We start from the raw sequence: 25,033 nt of genomic DNA, 5'->3' as shown, positions 1-25,033 counted from the left end.
GAAGGACCGTTGTTGTCATTACTCGCTGAATGGAAGAAAATACAATGGCTAGTAATAAGAAGACAGTGCCGTTGTCAGTTCTTGGGCTGTCCGGTTTTCTCGTGCACTGATTCGCTAGTCAAGGGCTAGCACTCCACCAATCAGATTGGTCACTGACTGCCCACTGGCCAATTCAAGAAGTCAAATCGGCCAAAATAAACGCTGACGGCGGCACGGACACACTGAACAGACTCGAGTCACCAACCTTGCCAGGCTGTCCGACGACGTCCGACCGGGGCGATGCTCGGTTTAAAATAAATCTCCGTCCACATGAAAACGCAAAAACACGCTGTCAAGCCATTGCAAAGAATCATCAACAAAGCATTTAGCGGCGCACAATATGACGTCAAACACAGCGGATAACGGCGCACACTCTGACGTTGCAAGGCAAAAAACCCGGTTATACTGTCCACACGTCAACACTGTAACCGGCATTCCTGAAAATGCTCACCCTGGCCGGAGTTTTCAAAAATGTTCGGTTACAGGGCCCTGAAACTGCGTTTTCGTGTGGACGGAAGGCCGAACCGCGTAAAAAAAGTCACGGTTATAAAAATACCCGTGTCCGTGTGGACTAGGCCTTAATCTGGCCTCTATCTACCCAGAACCAGCATCAAGCATATCACAACCCAAATTAGGTTCACCGGTACCTGAGCTGATGGAGTCCACTTTACCCACAGCGGTCAGCTCATCAAAATGGTCTAGATGAAGGGGCGTGAAGCAGTTCTCGGGTCTCTGCAGTACAGCACAATCTGGAAGTGGAACCGGAAGGGGACGACCATGGACATCCACAAACGAGAGGGCAATGCAGGCGATACCTGAAAGAGCAGGGGGATATGTTCAAATGAATTCTAGTCTCCATTAGGTTTCCAACTTCTACCTGCCGAGTCACAAATCATTTGCTTCTGTTCAAAATTATCCAAGGGGCCTTGACAGTGAAGCAATTTTCATTTCAGCCTCGGGGTTATTAGGCAAATATCCATTTGTATAACTGGAAAATATAATATTTGGTTTGAATTGCCGTGTCTGTCACCTTATCCTTTAGTTTTGTTACAGCAGAATAGATTGAATATGAGCACAGTAGAACCTAACAGTGAAATTGGGAGTCTTTAGATCCATTTTTTATCCTTTGATGCTTCAGCTCCTCATCACATTTTAACTGTGCCCATGCTTTACCATAGTGTATAGCTGCCCTATAACACTGGATGTGTTAGCTTTGACATGCTGCTGGGTGTGGGTGATAGACCGATTATCGGCCCTGGCCTGTTATTTGGCCGTTTTTTTTTTTTTCAGTGTTTTTTTTTTGTCAGTGTTTTATTTCCCCGATAACCGATTAAAAAGTGGTCTACTCTGGCTCAGCTACAGCTCTGTGTGTGTCCCTCTGCTTCTGTTTCACTCACCACTGAGTCTGACTTAATGTCCCGCCTGCAACACCATCTGACTCTCTCTTACTGGGGATTATGTCAAAAGTTTCTAATTTATTAAATAATCGCTTAAAGCATTTAAACAAAGTTTTGTGTTGGAGTTTGTAACATTCCAAAATCGGTATCAGCCTTGAAAAAAACAGTATCGAATGATCCCCAGTATTATTACACATAATGGGTAGGCAGCGCTGTGTATGCCATCACAGGCAGGAGAAAGGAGAACCAGATGCTTTTCAGAAATACTTTTTTGCCATTTTTAACAAATGGAGACATGCCCAGAAATACTTTTTTGCCATTATTAACAAAAGGAGACATGCCCATTTTTTCTAGTTATTCATTATCGTATATATTTCACCAAAATGATCACATATATCCATTAACAATGAGAGGGAAGCTATCCTGTTACACAAGCTTTCCAAATGTAATTAAAAGTACTGAAAGTCTGGTCATAAAAGTAAATGAAAATGAAAATTGAATTGAATGTGCACAAGTTATTAAAACTTAAAATTGCATCAGCTTCGGCCCTGGAGGCAGGAACTGTTCACACCAGCTTCGTTTTTCCACGTTGCATATTAACTTAAAAAGAATTTAAAACAAACTATTTTACATTCAGGGATGCAAACGCATGAATGGTCAAAAAAGAGAGAGGTAATCAAAGCCCTCGCCCCGCGGCAAATATCCAGATACTTACATTGCCACCAACCCCTGCCATCCCCGGCCCACCCCTATAGGCACAGAGTAAAATGAAAATCTGAAAATCGAAATACACCGACACTAATTTGGAATACTGAATTTAATTTTTTATTCCGAAACCTAAACTCTAATTAAACTATCTAGCACTTCTTCTTGCTTTGCTATGTGAATATGAATACAGATTGATTAGTACTTATTTTGTTGGTAACCGTTGTTGTATCATCACAATATTACACTTGAGGAGGCGTACACTGCAGTGATGCGCCTTTCGGACTTCAAAATTAAACTCTCTCATGTAATATGGCTTAAACAAACGTCAACATTAAACGCTGATGCAGTTTTAAATGTTTTATGATTTCAGAAAGGAGGTTAACCAATATTTGATATTAATCCTAATTTTTGTTGTCAAATTTCAGAATAAAATGCAAAGGAATGTAAACAACAAAGACGTTTTAGTGCAAACTGCAAACTGCACAATGACACAAACCTTTAACAATAAACTAGGTGACTGCCTTGTTGTCAACATTGAACTAATGGAGCACTAACTTAAGTGCAAAGGAATGTAATTGAATTGCCTTGTTGCTCAGTCCTTCCAAAAAAAGTATCAGTTTTGTTGTGATTGTTGCAGGCCAAAATCCTTGATTATGCGGCACGTTTTCTTAAAAAATGCGATGGAATATGCGGGATATTTATGCAATTTTATACAATGAAATTGCGGGAACTTGCAAAGATTGCGGGATGATGAAAAAGAGACAAAAAAGTGATTCCCCCAACACCCTGCTTTTCGATGATGTTCACGTCGCGTAATTACGTCACTTCATAACGTTCCCATGGCAATGGGAAAATGGCTGCTCTTGTGTGAAGTAAACGCAACATTTTCAACTTTCTGCTAAGATATATGTGACTTTTTTTGCAACGAAAATGCGGGTGATTATGAAATCATGCAAGCCCTGTATATTTTGCGCGGAAATCGGCAATTTATGTGGCGAAAGTGCAGCGTATTTGAAAAAAATGCGGCCCCCGTAGAAATAAAGTTGCCTTGCCATACAACCTCAGCCTGTCAGTCAGTCATCAGGGCACAAAAAAAACACTGTTGTGCCTGCTTGTCACAAAATAAAAAAAATCTTCGGATCTGACACAAGTCACCCAAACTGATGTGAAAAAAGCAGGAGGCGCCGAAAAGCGCGCTGTTTGCATCCCTGTTATTAACAACGTAACATTAGCTCTCAAACTAGGGGTGGGAATCACCAGAGGCCTTACGATACGATATCATCACGATACTTACGTCACGATACGATATTATTGCGATTTCAAACATATTGCAATATTCTGCGATATATTGCAATTCATTACCTTTTTTCCAACTTCAAATTTTTCCCAATTTCAAATGATGTCCCCAAAAGGAAACTTTGTCAACATCCGTTTTATTCTAAAAAGATACATTTCTCTGTTTGTTCATCTCACTTCAATTGTATTGCTGCAAAATCAGATTGTCAAGCAGACAAACTGACCAACACATATATCATAAAAGATCGATACTTGGCGTCTGTGTATCGATACAGTATTGCCACAGAAATTGCGATTGCGATACTATGCTGTATCGATTATTTCCCCCACCCCTATCTTAAACCACGTTTCCGCTACATTAGGTCAGCCTACACAACAGTTTTAGAACAAGCTATTTAAATTAATATATGTGCAGCAGAGCCAGAGGTGACACATTGTTTCAGCAAACTATTTCAATAATTGTCACTCCTTTGGGAGCGATCATTTTGATGAGATGAAATTAACAGAATGGAATTCAGGCCTAGTTGCAAAGACAAACGCAACAGCACCGCTGGGTGGCATAAAACAAACAGAAAAAGACAATTACATGGTTAATGGCAAATCTGACAATCTTCAACTAAAATTCATGACTGTGACAGTCCTTTGCGACAGAATTGTACATTCAAGTAGAAAGGTCCCCTCTTCTGATGCCAGAGGGGCTGCTAACAGGTGGGGTTTTTTTATGCGCAGGGATGGTGGATGGACAGCTGAGCCGGCTATGGTATTCATATGGATCTGCCTATCAGACTAGTGGGGATATCTGAGCAAATACTATGTGGCCGGCAGTAGCTCAGTCTGTAGGGACCTGGCTCTGGAAGCGGAGAGTGGGCCGGTAGCTAGAGTTTGAGTTTATTGAATTCATGCTCACAGCTAAACAACTGAATGAAAAGCAGAATTTACATCAGTTTAGAAATGTAGAAAGTCTAGCCCTATAAAATAAAATAAATAAATATATATACATAATTACACATATGCACCCATACATTTATACTCACATACAAACAACCATCCACTTATAAACTATTGATATGGTCTACGTAAGGGCCTTAAAAACAGTAAAAATAATAATACAACTATAGTATAGTACAACATGATGTACAGCACATGCACAGCCAACAGCAAACTCCAGCTAGAGACTTCAGCTAGTTGTAGAGAGGTGCCAGTTCACATCCTGGGCACTGCCGAGATGCCTTTGAGTAAGGCACTGGACCCGTAACTGCTCGGCGCGCCAACTATGTGGCAGCGCCTTCACTCTGATATTTCTCCAGAGCAATGCATGTTGCCAGTGTGTGTGTAATGGCAAATAACAGAAAACTAGAATTTAGTAGCAGCTTAAATCCATGTCTGTCCAGACTCATAATATATGAGAATTTGAAGGAATTTAATAAAGAGGTATTAAGTGTATTTTCTGGTGAAATGGAAGTTATGTCTCTATTAACATTATTGACATAATTCAAGTGAATGATTTCCAGTGGGAAATATGCTGGGGAATATTTTTTTTTAAATGTATTTAATTTTACAGATGACTTGATAGCTTTAGACACATTGTGCAACAACAATCACCTGAAGATCAATATCAGCAAACACAATGAGCATGTGATGGACTAGCAGAGGAACAGGACAGAACACAAAGCTGTAGCCATGACAGCAGACAATGCTTCAAATATGGAAGTTACTGCAAAAAAGCTACAAATTATAAAACCTGGATGCTTTTCACACACACACACACACCTTCAACCGGGCAGCTCAGAAGATCTATCCATTCACCAGTTTCAAGATGAGTGTCACCAACTCAGTATCCGACCAAACTGTCTCGCCTTCTGTTCCTGAGTTATGACGTTGAGTAATGGTCAGAAAACTTCATGAACTTCAAAATCTAATCAGTTCATCCTTGAGTACAATTAGACATTTGGGCAAAATTTGAGAAAAATTCCCTCCAGCATTTTTCAGACAGTCTATCAATTTCAGTACCCGGGACTACACTCACGCACACACACGCAACAGATACAGCACATACAAAATACATGGTCGAAGAACTGTCAAGGAATGGCCTTTATGTTTAATCAAGTCCGTTCAATTTCTGCGGTGTCACGAGAGTTGACAGAAATTGATGTCGTTTCCTTTTTATTGGTAGTGAAATGTGAATAAAAAACTAAAACTTATGAAATTATTTTAGGTTGATTTCAAAAAGAATCAAAGCAGGCTATATCATTTTAGTTTATTTTTAGTTTTCAGTCGGGTTATTATTTAATTTCAGTTTACTGACAATATTTTTTACGGCTTCATTTAGTTTTTGTTTCAGTTTCCTATAAAATCCCTGCTGCACAGCAGTAGGTCATTGGAGCCAGGACTGCGTGGGTTTTCCCAAACGCATTGTAAATGGTGACATCATATCTTGAAAATGTGACACAGTAGCATTTACACTTTAATGTATTTCAAGAAAACATGTACAACTGAAAGGAGTCTGTGTTGCACGGGATTAATCAGCTGCAGTAATCTGACATCTCCTGCGTAAACAGCAGAACACAGAGTTATAATTGACTAGTCTGATGTGTGTACAGGTGTGTGTGGTTATTCTGCAGCAGCCTGGTGTCGTACCTAATGTAATAAAAGCTAAACACAGCGGAAGGCCGTGTGTGATATCACTGCGATCTGACAAATTAGTCCAATTAGAGGCTGCATTTATCAACATACTGTAAGTGTCCTCTTTCAGATGGCTGCAGGCAGGGGTTTAATGAACTGAAGGAGAAGCTATACTAAAGGCCCCGATATACACTACTTGCTTTTTAACAATGGGTACGCGTAGACAAGCGACGGCGACCAACGGCATTGTTCACATACTTGAGTACTTTGCGTGTACCTGGAGGATTAAACTACACTAGGGGGCAGATCAGGGCCATATCATCCCTGGCCGACACCGAGAGCCACCTCCTGGGGTGAGTGTGGAACAGTTCCTGACATGGCGGTCAGATAATATACTGTCCCCACGTACATGTGCTTAATTGCAATCATTTCTGAAGATGTGCACAACCTACACGCCAAAGGAACGCAAGATGCATGTGGCAGCCATCTTACATACGCGAAAGCGTAGTAAAAAGCAAGTATATCTGCGCCCTAAAAGTGTTTTTTTGACAAATCTACAGTAAGCTCAACAGCAGAGAAACACTCACACCAAAACATCACACGTCATGCACTTTGGAGGTCCATGCCAAATCTAAAGGCAACTCAAAGATGTATGCAGCTTTTAAATAAACATAGACGTTGGGGGAAGCCTTAAAAAAAAGAGGTGCAGCACTGCATGGAAATGCCATTAGGAAAAAAAGAGCAGAGCACATGGGGGCCAGTAGCAGCATGAAGAAGAAGACATGTGGGGGTACCTTTAAACTGAGAAGGTGGGAGGAGTTGCTGAACCAGCTCCGACATGGTACCTGGGCCCACATTAAAGACCCCCAGAGAACAGCATTAGGGATGTACCAATATCATTCATTCCTTTCCAATCCAATTTAACCAACACATTCTCCCTCCCAATGGGTTGGGACCCCTTTGACGTCAATTCTTCACAATTGTTGTGCACTGTTGGCTCACAGCAAGAGGGTCATAGGTTCAAATCCTTTGTGTGACCTTTGTGTGGGGCATGTATTTTTGTGAGAATCCCTAAATGTGTTTTGGTTTTCTTACACTTCCACCAATTGCCCATCAGTGGATGTTTTGGCCCTGTGATACTGATGACCTTTTGACAATGTTTCTCTCCCTTTTGCCCAGAGAATAGAAATGCCAAGGAAAGAGAGTGGATGGATAAACTGGTAAACTCATCATGAACCAAGTACCAATAACATTAATATGTTTTATGAACAAAATCTGAGACCATTATTCTGAAATGACTGGGGAACTAAGGCACTGAAAGAGAGCAGACCTTTGCCAAGGCCATGGCCTATCTCACAATGTTAAGGAAAGTGAAGAATAATTTGTGTGTCCGCCCCAGGATTTAGATCCTCGGCCCATTGTACACCTTCCACCAAGCACCAAAAATGGTGCTGGTAGGTTTTCCGTAATCCTGCCGACAGACAAACAAACCGAACTAAAAACATCCCCTCCTTGACGGAGATAAGGCCAACGACATGCAGTCTATCACTCTCCACTCGAGAGTGGAAGAAAACGCTCTTGCTTGTTACACTTGATTCTAGTTGTAGACTTAAAGACAGCATGTGTTGTAGAAGGATTATGAGATTATAAGAATTATAAGAATTTCAAATGATTCTCATGGCATATGGTTTAGGTTGGTGCAGTCTGTGTGTTGCAATCGGCCCATTCTTTTCAATGTAGATTCAGTCTGCAACAGTGTCTTTTACAGGGGGTACCACACATTTTTCGAATTCAGCATGTAGTAGTTTATAAAAATACATTCAGATTCGTTCCTAACCTGACCACATGTAAAAGATGAAGGTTTCACACAAAAATTCATCCTAAAAGTCAGCCAAAGCCAACATGTTCCAGCAACAAACCTACTTGAGACAAGCAAGGAAACACAAAAGTGGAATATTGTACTAAAGAAGAAGAGATTTTTACACTCGGTTGATATATCAGATATTACACACAGGCCCAAAATACACACACATGCACACACAGGACCTATACATGCACTAATGGAAAAGATGTCAGAGTGAGGGGGCTGCCCATTAAATAATAATTTAAATAACTTTTATTTATATAGTGCCTTTCATAAAACCCAAGGACACTTTACAGAATTACTGTGGCTATACTAAGGGAGGTTGTAGGCTGTGGTTAACAAGCGGTGTTCCCTGTTTTTTTTTTTTTTTTTATGTCCAGGGATGTAGCATTTCAAATATCTGCAGGGAGGGTGTTCCAGAGAGATGTGGCTGCAACACTAAAGGCTCTGTCTCCAAAGGTACAGAGTCTGGTGCGTGGAGCGGCCAGCATCTGAGAACCACAGCTTTCGGGGTGGGGTGTATGGATGGAGGAGGTCGGAGATGTACTGAGCGGCCAGGGCATGGAGGGATTTGTAGATGAGAAGGAGGATTTTACTGTATATTTGATGCAGGACTTAATCGGGAGCCAGTGACGGTGGATGAGGGTTGGGGTGATGTGCTGCCACATCTTGGTGTAGGTGAGGACCCTGGCGGCAGAGTTTTGGACATACTGGAGCCTGTCTAGGGTTTTGCTGGGAACCCCAGACAGGACTCCATTGCAGTAGTCCAAACGGGAGGTTATGAAAGTATGCATGAGGGTTTCTGCCATGAGTCAGAGAGGGATGGCCGGAGTCTGGAAATGTTTTTAAGATGAAAAAAGGCGGATTTGGTGATAGATTTGATGTGAGTAATGGAAAGAGAGGGTGGAGTCTAGGATTTAACCAAGGCTGCGGACCTCAGAGGATGGGCAGATGGCGCTACCGTCAACATCTAGGATGAGATCTCCAACCTTCTGGAGCAGTGCCTTGGGGCCACAACCAAGAGCTCGGTTTTATTGCTGTTCAGTTGGCCGTGCAGCCCTAGTTTGCAGGCTACTTCGCTAATTAGCTAGTTTGCTACAGCACATTGAACTTAAAATGGTAAAACTTGCTAAAAAAAATTCAACTGCAGAGGTCAACTTTAGTCAGCTTAGATACTTAGTTACTGTATGTGGTTGTGGTTCCGGAAACAAAAACGCATGATCATTATATAAATAAATGTCTCTTGTCATTTCACTGTCAAGTTTTCCAAATACATTGGTCTTTAAAAAATGAGGTCCATTGGGATTCGGCAGACAGTGCAACTAAGAGTCATTAGCAAACACTTCATTAATTAGCTGCATAAATAGGTGAGTATTTCAATTTCACACACTGGACAGGGATCAGGTAACATCATATAACTTAAAGCACTTTGTTTCGCAGCTGCTGAAACTAATGAGATGGAGTCAGAGCTTCTCCGCACACCAATTAAAAAGTACTTAGACAGCAAGTTGAGAGAGTGCAGGAGCAAGGAACAAACTCTTCCAAGCTGCAATGTCTTGGATTCGACAGCCGCAGAGAGGTCATTTTTAAGGGAGACTAAAGGTGAGAATCCCCAGAGAGCTCCCAGTACACTGCAGTTGGAAACAGAACTGTATTTAAAAGTTGTTAGCTGAGCTGTTGGCTGTTACTTCCACACATGCTCACAACACACTTTCATGCAGTGAACATCCACATTTGGTACCGGTAAATAGCTGATTGCCATCAAAGTATTCTTCCCATTAAAGCTTTATTGCGTAACTTTTTGATATTAACAAACGTCCGTTACATTCAAGCAATTTCGAAATGAGTTCCTACAAAGCAAATTAAGACTAACAGCTCCACAAAACTCAGAAACTCGAGTGAAGATAATGACCTCTTCTGAAGAGTCCATCATGTCTTTTTAATCCTACGTGTCCTCCTTGGCTACTAGCAACTGCATGGAGGAGGGGTGGGAGGGGTGCGCGATCACGGAAGGCTTGTATCATGTGGATGCGCCAACATTTTTTGAATTCCTCACAGGGGAGACAGAAACTACGCACTATAGCTTTAAGAGTGTTTAAGCAGAACTGGGACAAAGTCAGATTCATGTGACTCGAGTCCACATTTCTGCCTAACACTGAAAGTAAACCAAAGTCTGATGGTATACCGTTTCTTTGTTTTTGCTAAATGGAACAAAGCTACTTCAGCCAGCCCACCCAGAATAATGTGTTCTGCAAATGAAAATGCAGCACTGTGATTAAGAGCCAAATGTTGAGTTAAAATGGCAATGAAAGGTAGCACATTACAAAAATATTAGTCATTATAAAAGAGGGTTTTAATTCTGTAAACTCATCATTTACATCCTTAATGAGTTGCCCTTTGGTGAGAGCTGTTGAAGCATGGCAGAATGATTTATTTACTTTCCACAGCAACAGTTTCACATTGAACAGAGTAACCTTTCAGTCACACACCTGATTCCAGCAACAGCACTTTAACTGACTTGAAATGCCAATAGAGCATATTGATGAAGAGAAAGTATTGCAATATAACATTTCGGCATTGATCACTTCTGACTGAAACATATGGAGAGGGAAAGTAGCAAAACAGAGAGCTTAGCTGAACTCGGTTTCATCTTGATTGCATAAAAGCATTCATTTAGACCAGATCCTGTTAGTCTCGCATTGCCAGACCTTCCTCCACAGCGCTGCGGAGGAAGGTCTGGCCACACAGTCCACACAGCATTCCGGGATGGGCGAAAAACGTGCTCTGGTTTATTGCCATTTTTTTAAACTAATCACAATTGTCTTGGGCGTCGCTAAACTCGGACGGAGTTACGATGCCTCTGCAAAATAGCCTCGGGAAGGAACCTGTTTTGGTGGAACATGTGTAAGTTCAAAAGTTGTTTTAGTTGTGCAACAGAAAACTCAGATTGGACAGATAGTCTAGCTAGCTGTCTGGATTTACCCTGCAGAGATCTGAGGAGGAGTTAACCATAGTCCTCATAAATCCACCGGAGTTTAGAACCAACACAACACGCCAACACAAAGAAAGAGGAAGGGGACGGACATCCGGCGGAACCTCCGGCGGCACTGGAGCAATCCCCTAAATGAATTGTCGTGGATGTAGACTAAGGTAGCATTAACACTTAGTAATTCAATTTCGACACGAGTAAGAATACATACTGCACTTCATTTTAAGGTTGACATATAGAGCCTTGCATGGTCAGGCACCTGTGTCTATCTCTGCCCTGCTCCCTCCTTATATCCCCCGTAGGTCACTCAGGTCTGCTGACCAGGATTATCGCTTGGACCTCGCGTTCTACTAAAAACTAAAAGGTGGCTGTGCCTTTACAGTAGTAGCTCTGACCCTGAGGAAAAGCCCTTCCTATTCCTGACGCTTTAACAACTTTGTTTGTTTTGAAGTTTTATTTTTCTATTGTTACTTTATTCTTTTTTGCTTTATTTTACTGTTATTGTGTCTTATTTTTGCAATATTAAATAAACTCAACTTTAAATGTATTATTGTAGGATTGGTACCGAGCAGATCCTTTTAATCCTTTTATTCAGATTCTTTACTTTAAAAGTACTAATACCACACTGTAAAAATGTAAAATGTTACAGGAAAAGGATCCAAACAGTGTATTTAATGGTCTAATCATTTCAGCTGGACTTGTAGGCCGTTATATTGTTGGTTAGTTTCATTTATAATATAAAACATCAGATTTCATAAACTACATGTGTTCTGTGTTCAAAAATCTTAATGTCTAAAGTAACTAAAGCTGTCAGATGAATGTAATGGAGTAAAAAGTACAATATTTTTCTCTGAAATGTAGCGGAGTAGAAAGTAGCATGAAAAGAAAGGACTCAAGTAAAGTACAAGTACTTAAGTACAGTACTACAAATCCTATCCTACAGACTAAAGAAAACAGATCCTCGCAAAAACCACACTAAAATCATTTTAATTTCTTCTCATTTTAGTAATTCTCAATGAAAAGAGAATAATGATACAAAAATGATCATTCCCTCCAACATCGTAAACCATCAATCATCAGTCAAAATAACCGCAATCACATATTTTCCACATATCGTGCAGCCCTATGCAACATAATCACAAAGCGAAAAGTCTTCAGACACGCATTAAAAGGACACCCACTAACTGATGAGGAAGCAGACTTTGACAACGGTTCACAGAGTGCCCTGAATTCTCCTTTAATCTCATGTCCACATAAAATCCTTAACAATATCAGTGTCACTTTTTCTCTCGTTGTCTGTCCCCAATCATTTTCCTCTCTTGCCTTCCAAACAGCACATACAACGACATATTTGCCCCAATGTTTGCCTTTTGAATGACATATATCTAAAAGGCCACAGTCAGTAGAAACAAAGGTAGGTTGTTACTGACAAAATGTTGTTGGACTTAAATGTCCCAAAAACCAAAGAATGATTTTAGACGCTATGAACCTGCAGCCAGGGAGTCCATCATTCACAATGAAAAGGTTGAAATGGTCACCTCATATAAATATTTAGGTACCATTTTTGATGACCACCTTAAATTCATGTGTGTTAATACTGAGGCTGCTGTGAAAAAGGGGCAACAGAGAATTCACTTACTCAGGAAACTGAACTCCTTTTCTGTCAGGCGAGTCATTCTCTGTCGTTTTTTTTTAATCAATCTTTAATCAAAATTCTTATGACTTTTTCTTTTACCTGTTGGTTTCACACCCTCACAGTGAAGCCGCCTACACATGCTCCGCGCCAAGGGGTAGCACAGCGCCTAGTTCCGCGGCACCGCTCTCCCCATTGAAAATCAATAGAACGGCCAGCGCAGAGCGGTTTGACCACCTATCATGTGTAGGTGGCTTTAAAGACAGAAACAATATAGTCAAAACCTGCTCAAAAATTATTGGTGTGAAACAAAGAGGTTTAATTCTCTTTGTAATCAACTAATCTTGCGTAACGCAACGAGCATTTTGTCTTCTTCAGATAATGTTCTTCGGAGTGAATTTTCTCTGTTGCCATCAAGACGTCATTAGATTTTACCTGCTTTTAAAACCTTTACCTTTTTTTATTATTTATCTACTCTCTAGGGCAGTGTTTCTCAAATGGGTATAAGCGTAGCCCTGGGGGTACTTTGGAGTACTACAGGGGGTAAATGATCTTTTTGCAAAATGCTCATTTAAAAATATGTCATGCAGAATTCCTAAAATAATCATACTATAATAACGAATGAAGTGATGGATTCTGAACATTTAAAATGTTGCATTTAAATGTTTTTCAGTTACAAGGTTGTTCTTTAGTAAATCTATCACTGCCAACGCTGTATTGTTCCTCTTTATATAGATGTAAAAATGTTTTGCGCTGGTCATTCAAAGGGGGGTACATTATTAAAAAAAAAGTGTGAGAACCCCTGTTCTAGGTTGTAGGCCTATATGTAGGCTTGTGTGCTGTTATGTATGTGTGTGTGTGTTATCTGTAGCTGCTCTTAACTAATTTCCCCTCGTGGGATAAATAAAGTTGATGAATTGAACCAATGTTTGGGTTTAATGATTGACCAATTCATAGATTAACAAGAAAGCTGGTAACAGAGCAATAAGATAAAGAGACTTTATTATCTTCCATCTGTACATTGCACTGTGCAGTACAGTACATAGAGGAACAAAACTGTGTTTCTCCTGGTCCCCGGTGCAAAACCAAAAGAATGAATGATGCAACGTTCAGTGGGAGTGAAGCAAACACATTCAGACTACACATTAGGTGCAAAGTAGAAAATCAAGACACCAAACAAAGAGCAAACATGTTCATGTGGTGCAATCCAAAGGACAACTATACAAGACTGTTATAAAACAACAGAAAAGTATAAATATAAATGAGGGTATATAAATAAGTGTAAAGTGCAAGTAGTGCCATGGCAGTTTGTGGGTCTCTGTTGGCTGGGGAAATGTGATTACCTTTGCCTCCCGTCCCCTGGCCTCCAGGTTTATTGTAGAGGTAAATATCACCATCAGCCAAGTCACTGCTCAAATGAAAGTAGTGCTGCAGACAGAACAGGAGAGCAAATCAGCATCTGGGAACTCAAAACACACAATTCAGCATTTATTTCATACATCACAATGGGACTTGTTGAAATGATTTTAGTCTCTGCTACAGATTTTGCAGCCTCCCATATCTAAGATTTATTCATTCTTAACCCAGATCACTTTAAACAGAGCCGTTTGTCGTACACTTGCATGTGTCAAGCTGCAGCAATGCCTTATTTTTACAAGTCAACAAATCATCAAAAGTAGATGGAGGCCTTAAAAAAGTCAGTATGTTTACTTTGTTTTTTTTTATTAGCCAGACCTTTTCACTGCTGTTAAGACAGTGAGCATTCGCCAATAGCTTCTAGGATTATGTGTGAGTTGGAGTTATCACAAAATCCTCTTGTGATGATTTGATATAGCTGTTGAACAACTTCACCACAAATTTTGCAATCTTTGAACCTACAAAATGTTACATAGTGGTGCCCAATGTCTAGGTAGGGTTAGGGTTACACTGGGTATGTGGGGTTTTCAGAGACAGCGAGAGCATTAGCTTATAGCTTAGCACAGTAAAACCACAACTCATCATTTTTAGCGTTTTATTTTGTGTGTGGATTAAACAAACAAGATATAGCATATCAATTAATACGCTTTAGCGGTGTAGGTTTAATTTTGAACTCCGTACAGAGCCAGGTTTCCCCCCCGATTTCTGCTAAACTTAGCTTTTTGACCCCTGGCGCTAGCTCCATAGCTAATGCATTTGAGACATGGGAGTTAATCTTGGAAGGATTGCAAATGAGAATTTCCCAAAATATAAAACTATTCCTTTTGGTCACACCACTCGTCTTTGGTGAAGTTTGACATTTGACTATGAGGAAATGGAGAGCTGGAGAAACCAAAACAGAGAAAGCTATTATAATATACGGTTAGCTGTGCTGCACCATCTACTTGTATATAACCCCGCTGATCTGCTGGAGTATAACTGCTCCACTAAAGAGACATGGTTTGCAAACAGTTATAAGACAGCATTCAATAGTACAAATATGTCTGAGGGAATATTGTTTACTAGTAAGCAAGCCAGCTAGCTTGGAGAGCGACTGTGACTGACCATATGGTGACTGACTGTGACTGACCATATGGTGACCCTGACTAGTTGAGTAAGATATACTGATTTTGGTTGGTGGCTGGCTATTATTTAAACTGTAAAACAATTTTGAGCTCAAAAGAATTGTGGCAATGGTTGCACCTTTTATTCTGTTTAGTTCATTAACCCTAACATCCATCAGAAGTCTGCTGTACTTCTGTAGTATCCTGTCACTATGTTAATTTTTGTTAAAATACTTTTTAGACAATTTGGCTGTTTTGTTTTTAAGATATACTGATATTTGAGTTGGCTTAATTAGTACTTTAATTTACTATTGCCTCTGGTAATCAAAAACTGGATGAACAGGTTCAACAGATTCTGCCCTCAATTTTGTTTTTAAATATTTAAACTGTAACAACCTGAGACTTTTGAGTTTATAAACTCAAAAGAATTGTGGCAAATGGTTGCCTCACACACACACACACACAAAAGACACATGCTCCAAGCAGTTGGGTGACTTGCTCAAGGGTACCTTAGCAGTACCTAGTAGAAATAACAATTCGGATAACAATTCCAATTCTTTCTTCTTGATTCTGATTCTTTGAGGGGTGGAGTTGAAAAGGGTCAAATGCTTATTCTACAGATAAGAGGAACATTTTATTTTGATTCAATAGTGATTTACAGTTTTACCGGGCTTTTTCAACTTAAAATAAAGACAAAAGTTAGAGCGCCGTTCACTGTGCTACATTCAATTTATTGTTATTTATAGTGTCAAATCATAACAGGAGTTATCTCAGAACACTTTCCAGATAGAGTAGATCTAAACCACACACAATAATTTGCAAAGACCCAACAATTCCACCCCAAGAACAAGCATTTGGCATTATCAGGCAGAAACCTCGGACCAAGGCTGCAACACAACAAGCGCCTGGAAGTACAGTGGTCGGTACGGAAACTAAAACTTGCGCGTGTTACATTTGGAACCAATGGTCGGAAATAAAAACCCACATTTTCCAAACGATTCCAATAAAAAAAACAATTCCATTGGAATCATAATTTTTGAAATAATTCCAAGTTGGAGCCGGTCCTAGTGCCCAGAGGGTGAACCTACCAGTCCACCCCCCGTACCATGGTATGTGCAAAACTCCAACCACCACCCTCTGGTTCCCAACAGACTACAGACTGAGGTCCTTCCGCCCCAACATTAAGAACATTAACATAACAATTACACGATTAAGTAAATAACATTAAGTTGGTGTGGATTGTACCTTGAAGTGGTGTGCTGTGTTGCTGTCGGTGTACTTGGGTATATGCAGGAAGATGAGCAGGTTCTGCCTGAGGTAGTGAGCCACGGCGGGCAGCCAGGGAAGACAATACTGGGGGAGGCTGAAGTTCATCACCTCAGTGGCTGGAGATCCTGATGGCTGGATGAACTGAGAAGACAACATTTTGTGAGGCTTTTATCTGAAGCATTTTCAGAGTACCCCAGTGGGAATAAAACTCATAATTCTGGAAGTGTACACAAGTCTATGTACGCAGAACTATGAATGAATGAATGGTTTCATTTTTAACAAGATACCAAAAAAAATAAAAAAATAAACTTAAAATACAAGACACAAAGTAAGCTAAGAATAAGATAAATAAATCTTAAATAAATACTCTTGTCCAAAAAGGAGTAGGAAGAAGCAAAATGCTTTTCGGGTCCTACCCTTTTTTAAATCTCCATACCCTTATCAAAGTGTTTTCAATCTATGGTTTTTCAATAAACAACAATACAAACCTATAACCAAAAACATCGTCAAAATCCCAAAAACATTTGATGATCAATTAATCAATCAAGTTACTATTCCATGATCTTCTTAAATAATTTGTTTATGTACCACCCTTAAGCTACTGTCCATCCAGTATATTTATCAAGCACAATTAGCTTCTAAATAGATCAGAACAAAACTTAAACAAGGTAATACAAAATGATACACTACCCGTCTATTTATTTATTGACAGACCAACCACAAATAACACAAGATTGTTTCGCTGTGTGCATTTGGAAAAAAAACATGTTAGGTGCTTTTACCCCAATTTATTCTATAAAAAATTGTCAGTGAGCAATTTACCTCCACATCAGCTGGTGTCAGCTTGCAGTTCCTGACCAGCATGACCGTGATGATGTCCAAGGTGGTCTCGTCCAGGCGCTTGCGCAGCACCTTGACAAGCTCGTCTGTGATCTCTGGACCTGAACAAAAAGTACATAAACATCTCTGTTTTCACCCTCATACTGCAAATACACAAACGCTCTGGCTAGCACATTACAAATTAGGGTTGTGCTGATGGACGATATCATCGTCGATCACGATGGAGAGCCACCATTGTGATGCTACACCCCCCACCCTGTCAGACAAACGCTACCTGGACTAGTAACGTATCAGCATGCGGTAACCATGCTCTGCGCCTCGGCTTGGCCACAGCTGTCTCGAGCGAGAGAGAAAAAAGCGTTAACGTGGAACGCTATCACACTTTCCTTTATCCCCTCATTGGACTAACTTTGTGGATACTACTGTGTGCGTGCATCAATAAGTAAGTCTGATGACTATGTTATGTAGGATTTATGAATGTATGTTAGCAACAGTAGGCTAATTCACGAGGGTGCTATTTAATGTATGAGCTAATATTGCGCATCTGATCATGTGCAGAGTTAGGTTTCGGTTTATTGAATGAGTTATTCAGTGCTAATATAACCGAGAATGTTCCACTTTCTTGTTGTTAAGCAGATCACGGACATCTGATTGAGTCTAGACTTTACGGCACCGTAGTTAAGTGAAAGTAGGTCAAGTTGTTATTTACTGCCCCTACCAGTACCAGCATTTGATACTGTCTATTTACAGAGGGCATTTAAATGTATGTCAAATTGGTTATATGTTAATTGTTAGCCCATAGTAGTAGAAACTAATATTTATGTAAAAAAATTATGTGTAACGTTTTACTGTAAACATTGTCAACTGCCAATTTAGGGGACATCGCCCAACCCTATTACAAATGGGATTGCATTACAGTGATTAAAAGGTCTCACCCCTATTTTCCGCGGCCCCTAGAAGCATTTGTGGCAATTAAAGTCAATGCTTGATTATCCACCAGGTGCACCACGGCACGTCCCAGAAGCGTGCGTGGAGCGGCTCTCTGCTCCGCTAAAGATATTAGCCAGGTCTATTTTCACGCGAGCCGCGGCCCGTTCAAACAGCTGGCACAGCGGGAACACAGCACAGATGCGCCAAGTGGAAAATCCAGGTTTTCACTTTACGAAGTGGCTGGCCAGGCGTGTAAAGGTTAGGGAAGCTAAGGAAAAAGCTAGTAAGCAGACCTTGAGTTAAGCTTTTTTTAAAGTTTTGACTTGAATTTCAAGCTTATCTTTGTGATGCTTTGAAGAATTTTGACATTCCCCGCCATTGAAATGTATTTTGTAGGACAGATGCCAAAAAAGGAATTGAGCAGCAAAGGTGTTATCAGGCCAAAGTTGAGTCTCTCAGTCAAGATGAGTCCATACACAGTCTGGTAAATTTAAGTCTAAAAATATTATTTTTTTTTAAATTATGAAAAACTCCTTATATGTTCCGTGTTAGAAAGTATTTCATTCATTAATGCTTCAGAGGATTACAATATCAAGTGCTGTGTATTCAACGTCACTATTTTCTTCTGCTGACAAAAGAGACCTTGATGGTGTACTTTGCAAAAACACACACATATTCACACTTCAAGGAGGGTGTCTATACAGTTATAGTGATGTTGATGTTCAAGGTACAGTGAGTGGAGCAAGCAGACAAGGACTTTAATGAGTTGTGCTTCTGAGAAACTGCTGATGTAATTCCAGCCTGTCAAAAACAGGGAAAGAAATCCCAGTACAACAGTGCCATCAAGGCATCAACAGGAGGAACCGCAAATCTGTGCAAATGGCAGCAAAGCACAGTAACATAAGGTGATACATTGTACACTATATAACATGACACATTCAACAGCCAATCATATAAAACTACACACTTATAACAAGCAGCATGGGGGCTTGACTTAGTGGGAGAGATGTCACGGTTTGTCTGGAACTACTGTTGTGCCTTAAACCTGGTCACAAAAGGTGTGACTGCCCCAGAGTTACTGATCCAGATGTTCATTGGTCGAGCAGCTGCTGTATGAGCACATAGTTTTATGAATGGATGGATGAATGAATGTTCATTCCTCTCTGAATTCTTTATCTTCTTCATCAACTTCGGTTTTCTTTGCAAACCTTGAGTTTGACATCTTGAAACTAGCAATATTGTTAATATTAGCATGTCAGTGATTGACAATGGCAACTTGTTATGGTAATGATGCTTCTTGCGACTTGGACTAGAGTGAATGCACACACAGGAACTGACAATGGCTTGGAGAGTCTTTCAGATTTATTATCTACTGTATGGAGAGAGCAGCTTCAGTTCTACCAGACTATGACGGGGAACTGGAAGGACCATGGACAATTAGCTGATCCTGGTAAATGAATTCTATAATAACATGGAAGCCGGTGCAGGACGGCCAGGATGGGGGTGATGTGGGCTCATTTCCTGGTTCCAGTGAGCAGCAGTGTTCTGAACGAGTTGCAGGCAGGACACGGATGACTGGGTGATACCGGAGTAGAGGAAGTTGCAGTAGTCGACCCGTGAGGAAAATGAAGGCATGGATGGCTATTTCCCGCTCTGGGCAGAAAGTTAAAGGCTGATATTTGTCTATAGATCGGAGCTAAAAGAAACTCGACATGACAACTGTATTTATCTGTTTATCAAATTTTAAAGCAGAGTCCAAGATGAAAGCAAGGTCGGTAGCATGGGGCTTGAAGTAAGGGGACAGTGGGGCTAGGTTACTGGTGTGTAGTTTTTTTTATCATTTAGGCTTTGGTCAATCCAGCTTTTAATATCCTCAAGGCACTCCCTGAAGCAGTTTATGTCAGATTGGCAGTTGGGTCTAGGGGTAGTTATCAATGGCATAGCACTGGCAGGGATGTTATATTTATGTATGATTCTACCAAGTGGAAGCAAGTAGAAGAAGTAGAGCATAACATTCATCTTTGTTCCAAGAGCAATAAAAGTGCTTCATTTGCAATGAACTTTGAAATGCTTAGCAGCACTTTATCATGGCTTTCATTCAAAAGGTTTTATACTCTTTATCTGGTTGTTATCTGTAACTGTTGTGATAAATGTCCCATGCCCTTTTTATGTTGTGTTTGTGGTTTTGCCCGCTACCGCCAATCAAATTTCCCCTCAAGGAATAATACAGGTGTGAACTGAACATAGGGCCGAGGACGGACCCTTGTGGGACTCCACAGGAGAGATTGGCGGGAGGAGAGGAGTTTAGTTTATGCTTACTGACAATGATCGGTTGGCAAGATAGGAGGAGAACCAATCCAGTGCTGTACCCTTAAGTCCCAGCTCATGCTTGAGACGGTTGATAAGGATGACATAATTTACTGAGTAGAAGCACTGAGGTCAAGGAGGCAATGCAATGAATGTTGTAAATTAAATGTATCTAATAATTATAAGTACACGTTACCAATTTATTACACAAGAAAATATATGTATGTTATACCCATGTATAAATAACAGGTAGAGTTGATATATCAGACATGTCAGTTGGAAACTAACAAGCAACTACAGTTTGTACAGAGCACCAAAAGTGATTCATTGAAAGAATATTTCTTTTTTTTGTTCTTTATCACAAACGTTTATGTATGCATTACTGTAGTGTGAAAAAGATTTAAAAATACTCCCCTTGTCTGTTAACCAAAAACTACATTCATCAGCTGTTTCAGGAAATGATATAATGTATTTGTGAGGTGTCAGATTCCAGTCTAACCAATGGGCTTGGAGAGCCACAGACAGGGTGGGGAAGTCAGAGAGTATAGAGAGACAAACTAACACATTGCTGGTTTTTGTCAGCATCATCCTTTAAACTCTCAAATATTGATATCAGCAGTGCCGTGTTATTTTACATTTATTTCAGTAAGTCAAAACACAAGCACACATAACTGACATGACTATGACAAACAGCATACTTTTATCTAATTTGAATCTAATTTGGTACTCACACACCCCCTACTTTTCAGGCTTTTTCCCTACAAAATATGTCAGGAGCAGTAGGTGACAAATGCCTGCTTTGTCAGTGGACCAAGCCACAATCACTGAGAACACAAGTGCAGCAGAGGATGTTTGCAAAACTCTAACTCAGTCGGTTTCCGCCACCCCCTCGTCATAATGCTGTCAGTGCAGTGGAGCAGCATCAGTCCCCAGCTTGTTCCACTGAGTGCTGCTTCAGGCCTTCATTTGTGTTGACTGCCATCCACTTCTAAAATGCCTCATCCCATAACACCACAAGCAACGCGATTAGCCAATGGCATTTAGGGAGTTGTTGAGAACTGCTTTGCCATTCATGCATGATCTGCCTCGCTGTTCTTTCTCCCTCTTCTACAGCCTTAGAGAGTAATGTTTGTTCACAAATTATCCACAGATAGAGGGTGACCGTGTAAATACCACTGTGAAATGTCAATTTGTGAATTAATCACATGCAGAGCTATGGTAAATATTTCATCTTCATGAAGCTGCATTTTATCTAAGCTACAGCCAACATCCCAATTCAGTGATTATGGTCCTCCTTGCACGTTAAATGAGAGGTACTAAGAGAAAAATGAGGGGACAATCAGTGGATTTTGAAATAAATAGGGGGATTGAAACAACAACAATGCTAGTGTTAGCATGGCAACATGTTCACAATCATATGTCATAGTGATCATGTTTAAGGTCTGACCTGTTCAACATTGGTTGTTTTGCATGAATTCTTCTTAAATATCCTCTCTAATATCCTCTACATTGAACTTTGGCAAAGCAAGTGAGAAGTTCTATTATCAAATATATTATAACAAATCTCAGTTAAAAACCTAATTAATGCACTTCCATGCTACTTGTATTCCGTTTGTATATCTCAATATCTTTGAAATGCTTGAGTGAGGCATCTCTGTTTCCATCTTTGTTGGGAGTTGCACATGAGCAGTAGCTAGGGTAAGGACTACTAGCCCGTCAGAAGCAGAGTATGAGGGCATGCCACGCTAGCAGCTAGGCGAGCATTATAATGTGTGTTACAAAGTGACGCACATTTGTCACGGAAGTAAAGGTTGGACTACAATAGATCAGAATAGTCTGGAGCAGTTTGTGAACAGTGTTTTCTGTTGGAGATGGTAAGTCCCTTTGGGGTGGACTTTGGGCTTTTTCACTTTGTAAACCTAAAATGTGCACAAAAAAGATATTTAACAAAATAAAGGAAAGGGAAAAAGCCAAAAAGCATAATATGAGCACTTTAAATGAAGTTAACTGTTGACACAATACAGTAACGTTGAGTTATTTAAATTAGCTGGATACATGGTTAAACATCATTGGTTCTTACCAGTGTATCACCGTGTGTATTTTGTCCACAGCAATTACAGTACATTATATGTTATTTAGCTGACACTTTTATCCAAAGCAACTTACAAGTGCTATACATTTCAGAGGTCACATGCCTCTAGAGCAACTAGGGGTTAAAGATACAGTAGGTAAGTCTTATAAAACTAACTTTCTGTCATATTTGCTGAAACTGAACCTATGTTCCAGTTAGGGCTGGACCCGAATATTCGTTCGGTGGGTTGGTATTCGATTTGAAAATTTGACATTCAAATATTCGTTTTTTTTATTTAAATTTTTTTATTTTGGTTTATTTATTTTCTGTATTTATCTCTCGTTCACACTCCAGTCCAGTTGGTGGCGGTAATGCACATTGTGCTCCCGGTTCACGAGCTGCAGAAAGGTTTCCCCAAACTCCGGTGAATATTAGAGTAGCTTTTCAGAGGTGGCGTGAGTGCAGGATTTTAAAGATCTGAAGAACGATGCAGACGTAGCCACATTTCTTCTCGACAGGTAACATAATTACCATGAATGATTTATCATTCACTTGGTTATTAGTAGTCAGAAGTCCACAAAGCTACGTTGGTGAGGATGATAGTAACGTGGTCGGTCAGATGTGATGCTGAAATGGCTAACGGTAGCCTGCTAGTTAGCATAGTTTTACTGTCGGTGAGTAAAGTTAACGTTGTGTTGTTAACGATTAGTTATGGAACATGTTGTCTGACATGCCAGCAGTTCTGTCAAACTCCGTTGTGTGGGCGGGGCTTAGGAGACGGTTTGGGCTGCAGCAGAAAGGGGGGAGGGACTGAGAAGTTGTCGATGTTCAAATTTGTTGGCAAAGTCCTGGATCTTCACAATCTTACCTACAGCAGCTTTAAGGGTCTTGCTTAGGGACACATTAAAACATCCCAAAATGTCCCAGTTAGAGAGGAAATGCCGTAAACATATACTTTGTAAATCTTTACAACCATTCGCTGAAAGAACATCACCATCCAAATTTTCTGCAAAACTGGCAAAGCTTGCTATCTCGAAGTTTGTTGCCGGTTCCCGAAACAAACCAAGTTTTGCAAGGCGAGGGACATCCGGCGATTATCCAGTAAATGAAATGTTGTTGATCCAGACTAAGACCGATAAGACCCAGACAGTAAGCGTATGTTGGTGTTGGTCTCCAGTTCTGCCCGTTCAGACTAAAAGACAACCCTGGAGTATTTGAAATAAAAACAGTGTCAGCAGCGTTTTCAAATGTCTCAGTTTTAGGGGTTCTAGCAAAAGTTATGCTTTTCAAAGCGAAAAAAACGTATTAGTGTGGATGTAGCATTAGTTTGCGTTTTAGCCTTGTGAACCAGACGTGTATAAGGTTATGTTAATTCCCTCCCCTTTTGTTTACCACGGACCAATGTGTATATAATCCATGCTCTTAGGATGCAGAGCAGAAAGGTGCAGAGACCACTCCATCATAATCATCGGTTTTCTTCTGATCAGATTAAAGCTACATTGTGTAAGAATTTCTCCCAACTGGCGGTGAAATTGTATAGCACAACCAACTGAATATTACTTTCTAGCTCCTCCCATTCCGATCGCGTTTTTACTGCTACGGTGGCCGAATCCGAAATTAGCTCTTCGTATCTCCATCGTTTACACGCAGCTGTTCTAGCCACTCCAATTGGTCTTGCTTTGCCTGTCGTGTTGTCGTTTTAATTCTCTTTTTCGCTTCCCTGGCGAGTAATCTCCCCCTAGCATTCATCACGGTGCCACTGAGTGCAAAAGGGCGAAAGGCGGAGGTATGTCCCTCTTTGGCTCATGTATTTTAAAGATGGAGGCGAAACATGCCGGCAGCCATTCCAGCGACTTGCTCGTATGTATTCTGAATGATTCTGAATGGCAGATTCTACGTGTACGAGAATACTTTGATTAGTTGGTGAAAGTAATTACACATGAATGAGCACATATTTGTGAATGAACAAAGGTTTTTTTTGCAAAGAATCAACTCAAAAAAATTACACAATGTAGGTTTAAGAAAGATAATTTTCTTTGATTTGGAACCTGAGTGAAGTCTTCTTCAACAAAAGATTTCTTCCACGCCCCCCCTGATCCATCTTCCCTGAGGTGAAGCTGTCTTTAGCAACACACTTACTGGATGCCTGTAAGAACCTTGGTTTTACCTTGGATTTTTTTATTACCCAACCCCAGCTAAGCGGTTGAATATGGATGAATGGATTTTTATTACACCTCCACCATTTTAACATGAAATCACTTTTGCTAATACTAAAACATTGAAATCATTATCAGTCCTTGACATTTCCCAGCTCTTACCTGCATTTCCCACTCCATGCACCAGCAGCAGGATGTGTTTGTCCACTTGTCCAACTGGCCGAGAGCTGTCCGCAGAAGACCTGGAGCCCTGAAGAAAGAGACACCGATGATGTCAACAATCTAGCACCAGCACTCTGACTACACCTCTAATCCAGTTTGAGAAAGATTACACAGACTGACCTTTTATTTAGTATGTTTTAGTATGTTTTCGGTGTAGTGTGAAGCATTTGT

The 25,033-nt window shown here is 40.4% G+C and overlaps 1 protein-coding gene across 6 annotated transcripts in view; it reads right to left on the bottom strand.

The window, feature by feature from the left end:
- The window catches only part of szt2 (SZT2 subunit of KICSTOR complex), a 161,174-nt gene that overhangs the window by 61,001 nt on the left and 75,140 nt on the right, over nt 1-25,033 (bottom strand). For all 6 annotated transcript variants that reach the window (XM_028586980.1, XM_028586986.1, XM_028586981.1 and 3 more), the window contains 5 exons: nt 24,803-24,890; nt 17,159-17,277; nt 16,313-16,477; nt 13,892-13,976; nt 687-854 (listed from right to left, as the gene is read on the bottom strand). In XM_028586980.1, coding sequence (XP_028442781.1) covers nt 687-854; nt 13,892-13,976; nt 16,313-16,477; nt 17,159-17,277; nt 24,803-24,890 — 625 coding nt within the window. The remainder of the gene's footprint in view (nt 1-686; nt 855-13,891; nt 13,977-16,312; nt 16,478-17,158; nt 17,278-24,802; nt 24,891-25,033) is intronic.

The sequence above is a fragment of the Perca flavescens genome, chromosome 9 (assembly GCF_004354835.1).
Source record: "Perca flavescens isolate YP-PL-M2 chromosome 9, PFLA_1.0, whole genome shotgun sequence".
Taxonomy (NCBI): Eukaryota; Metazoa; Chordata; class Actinopteri; order Perciformes; family Percidae; genus Perca; species Perca flavescens.
Note: the sequence above shows the minus strand (reverse complement) of the source record. Positions and strands in the feature narration are given on the sequence as shown.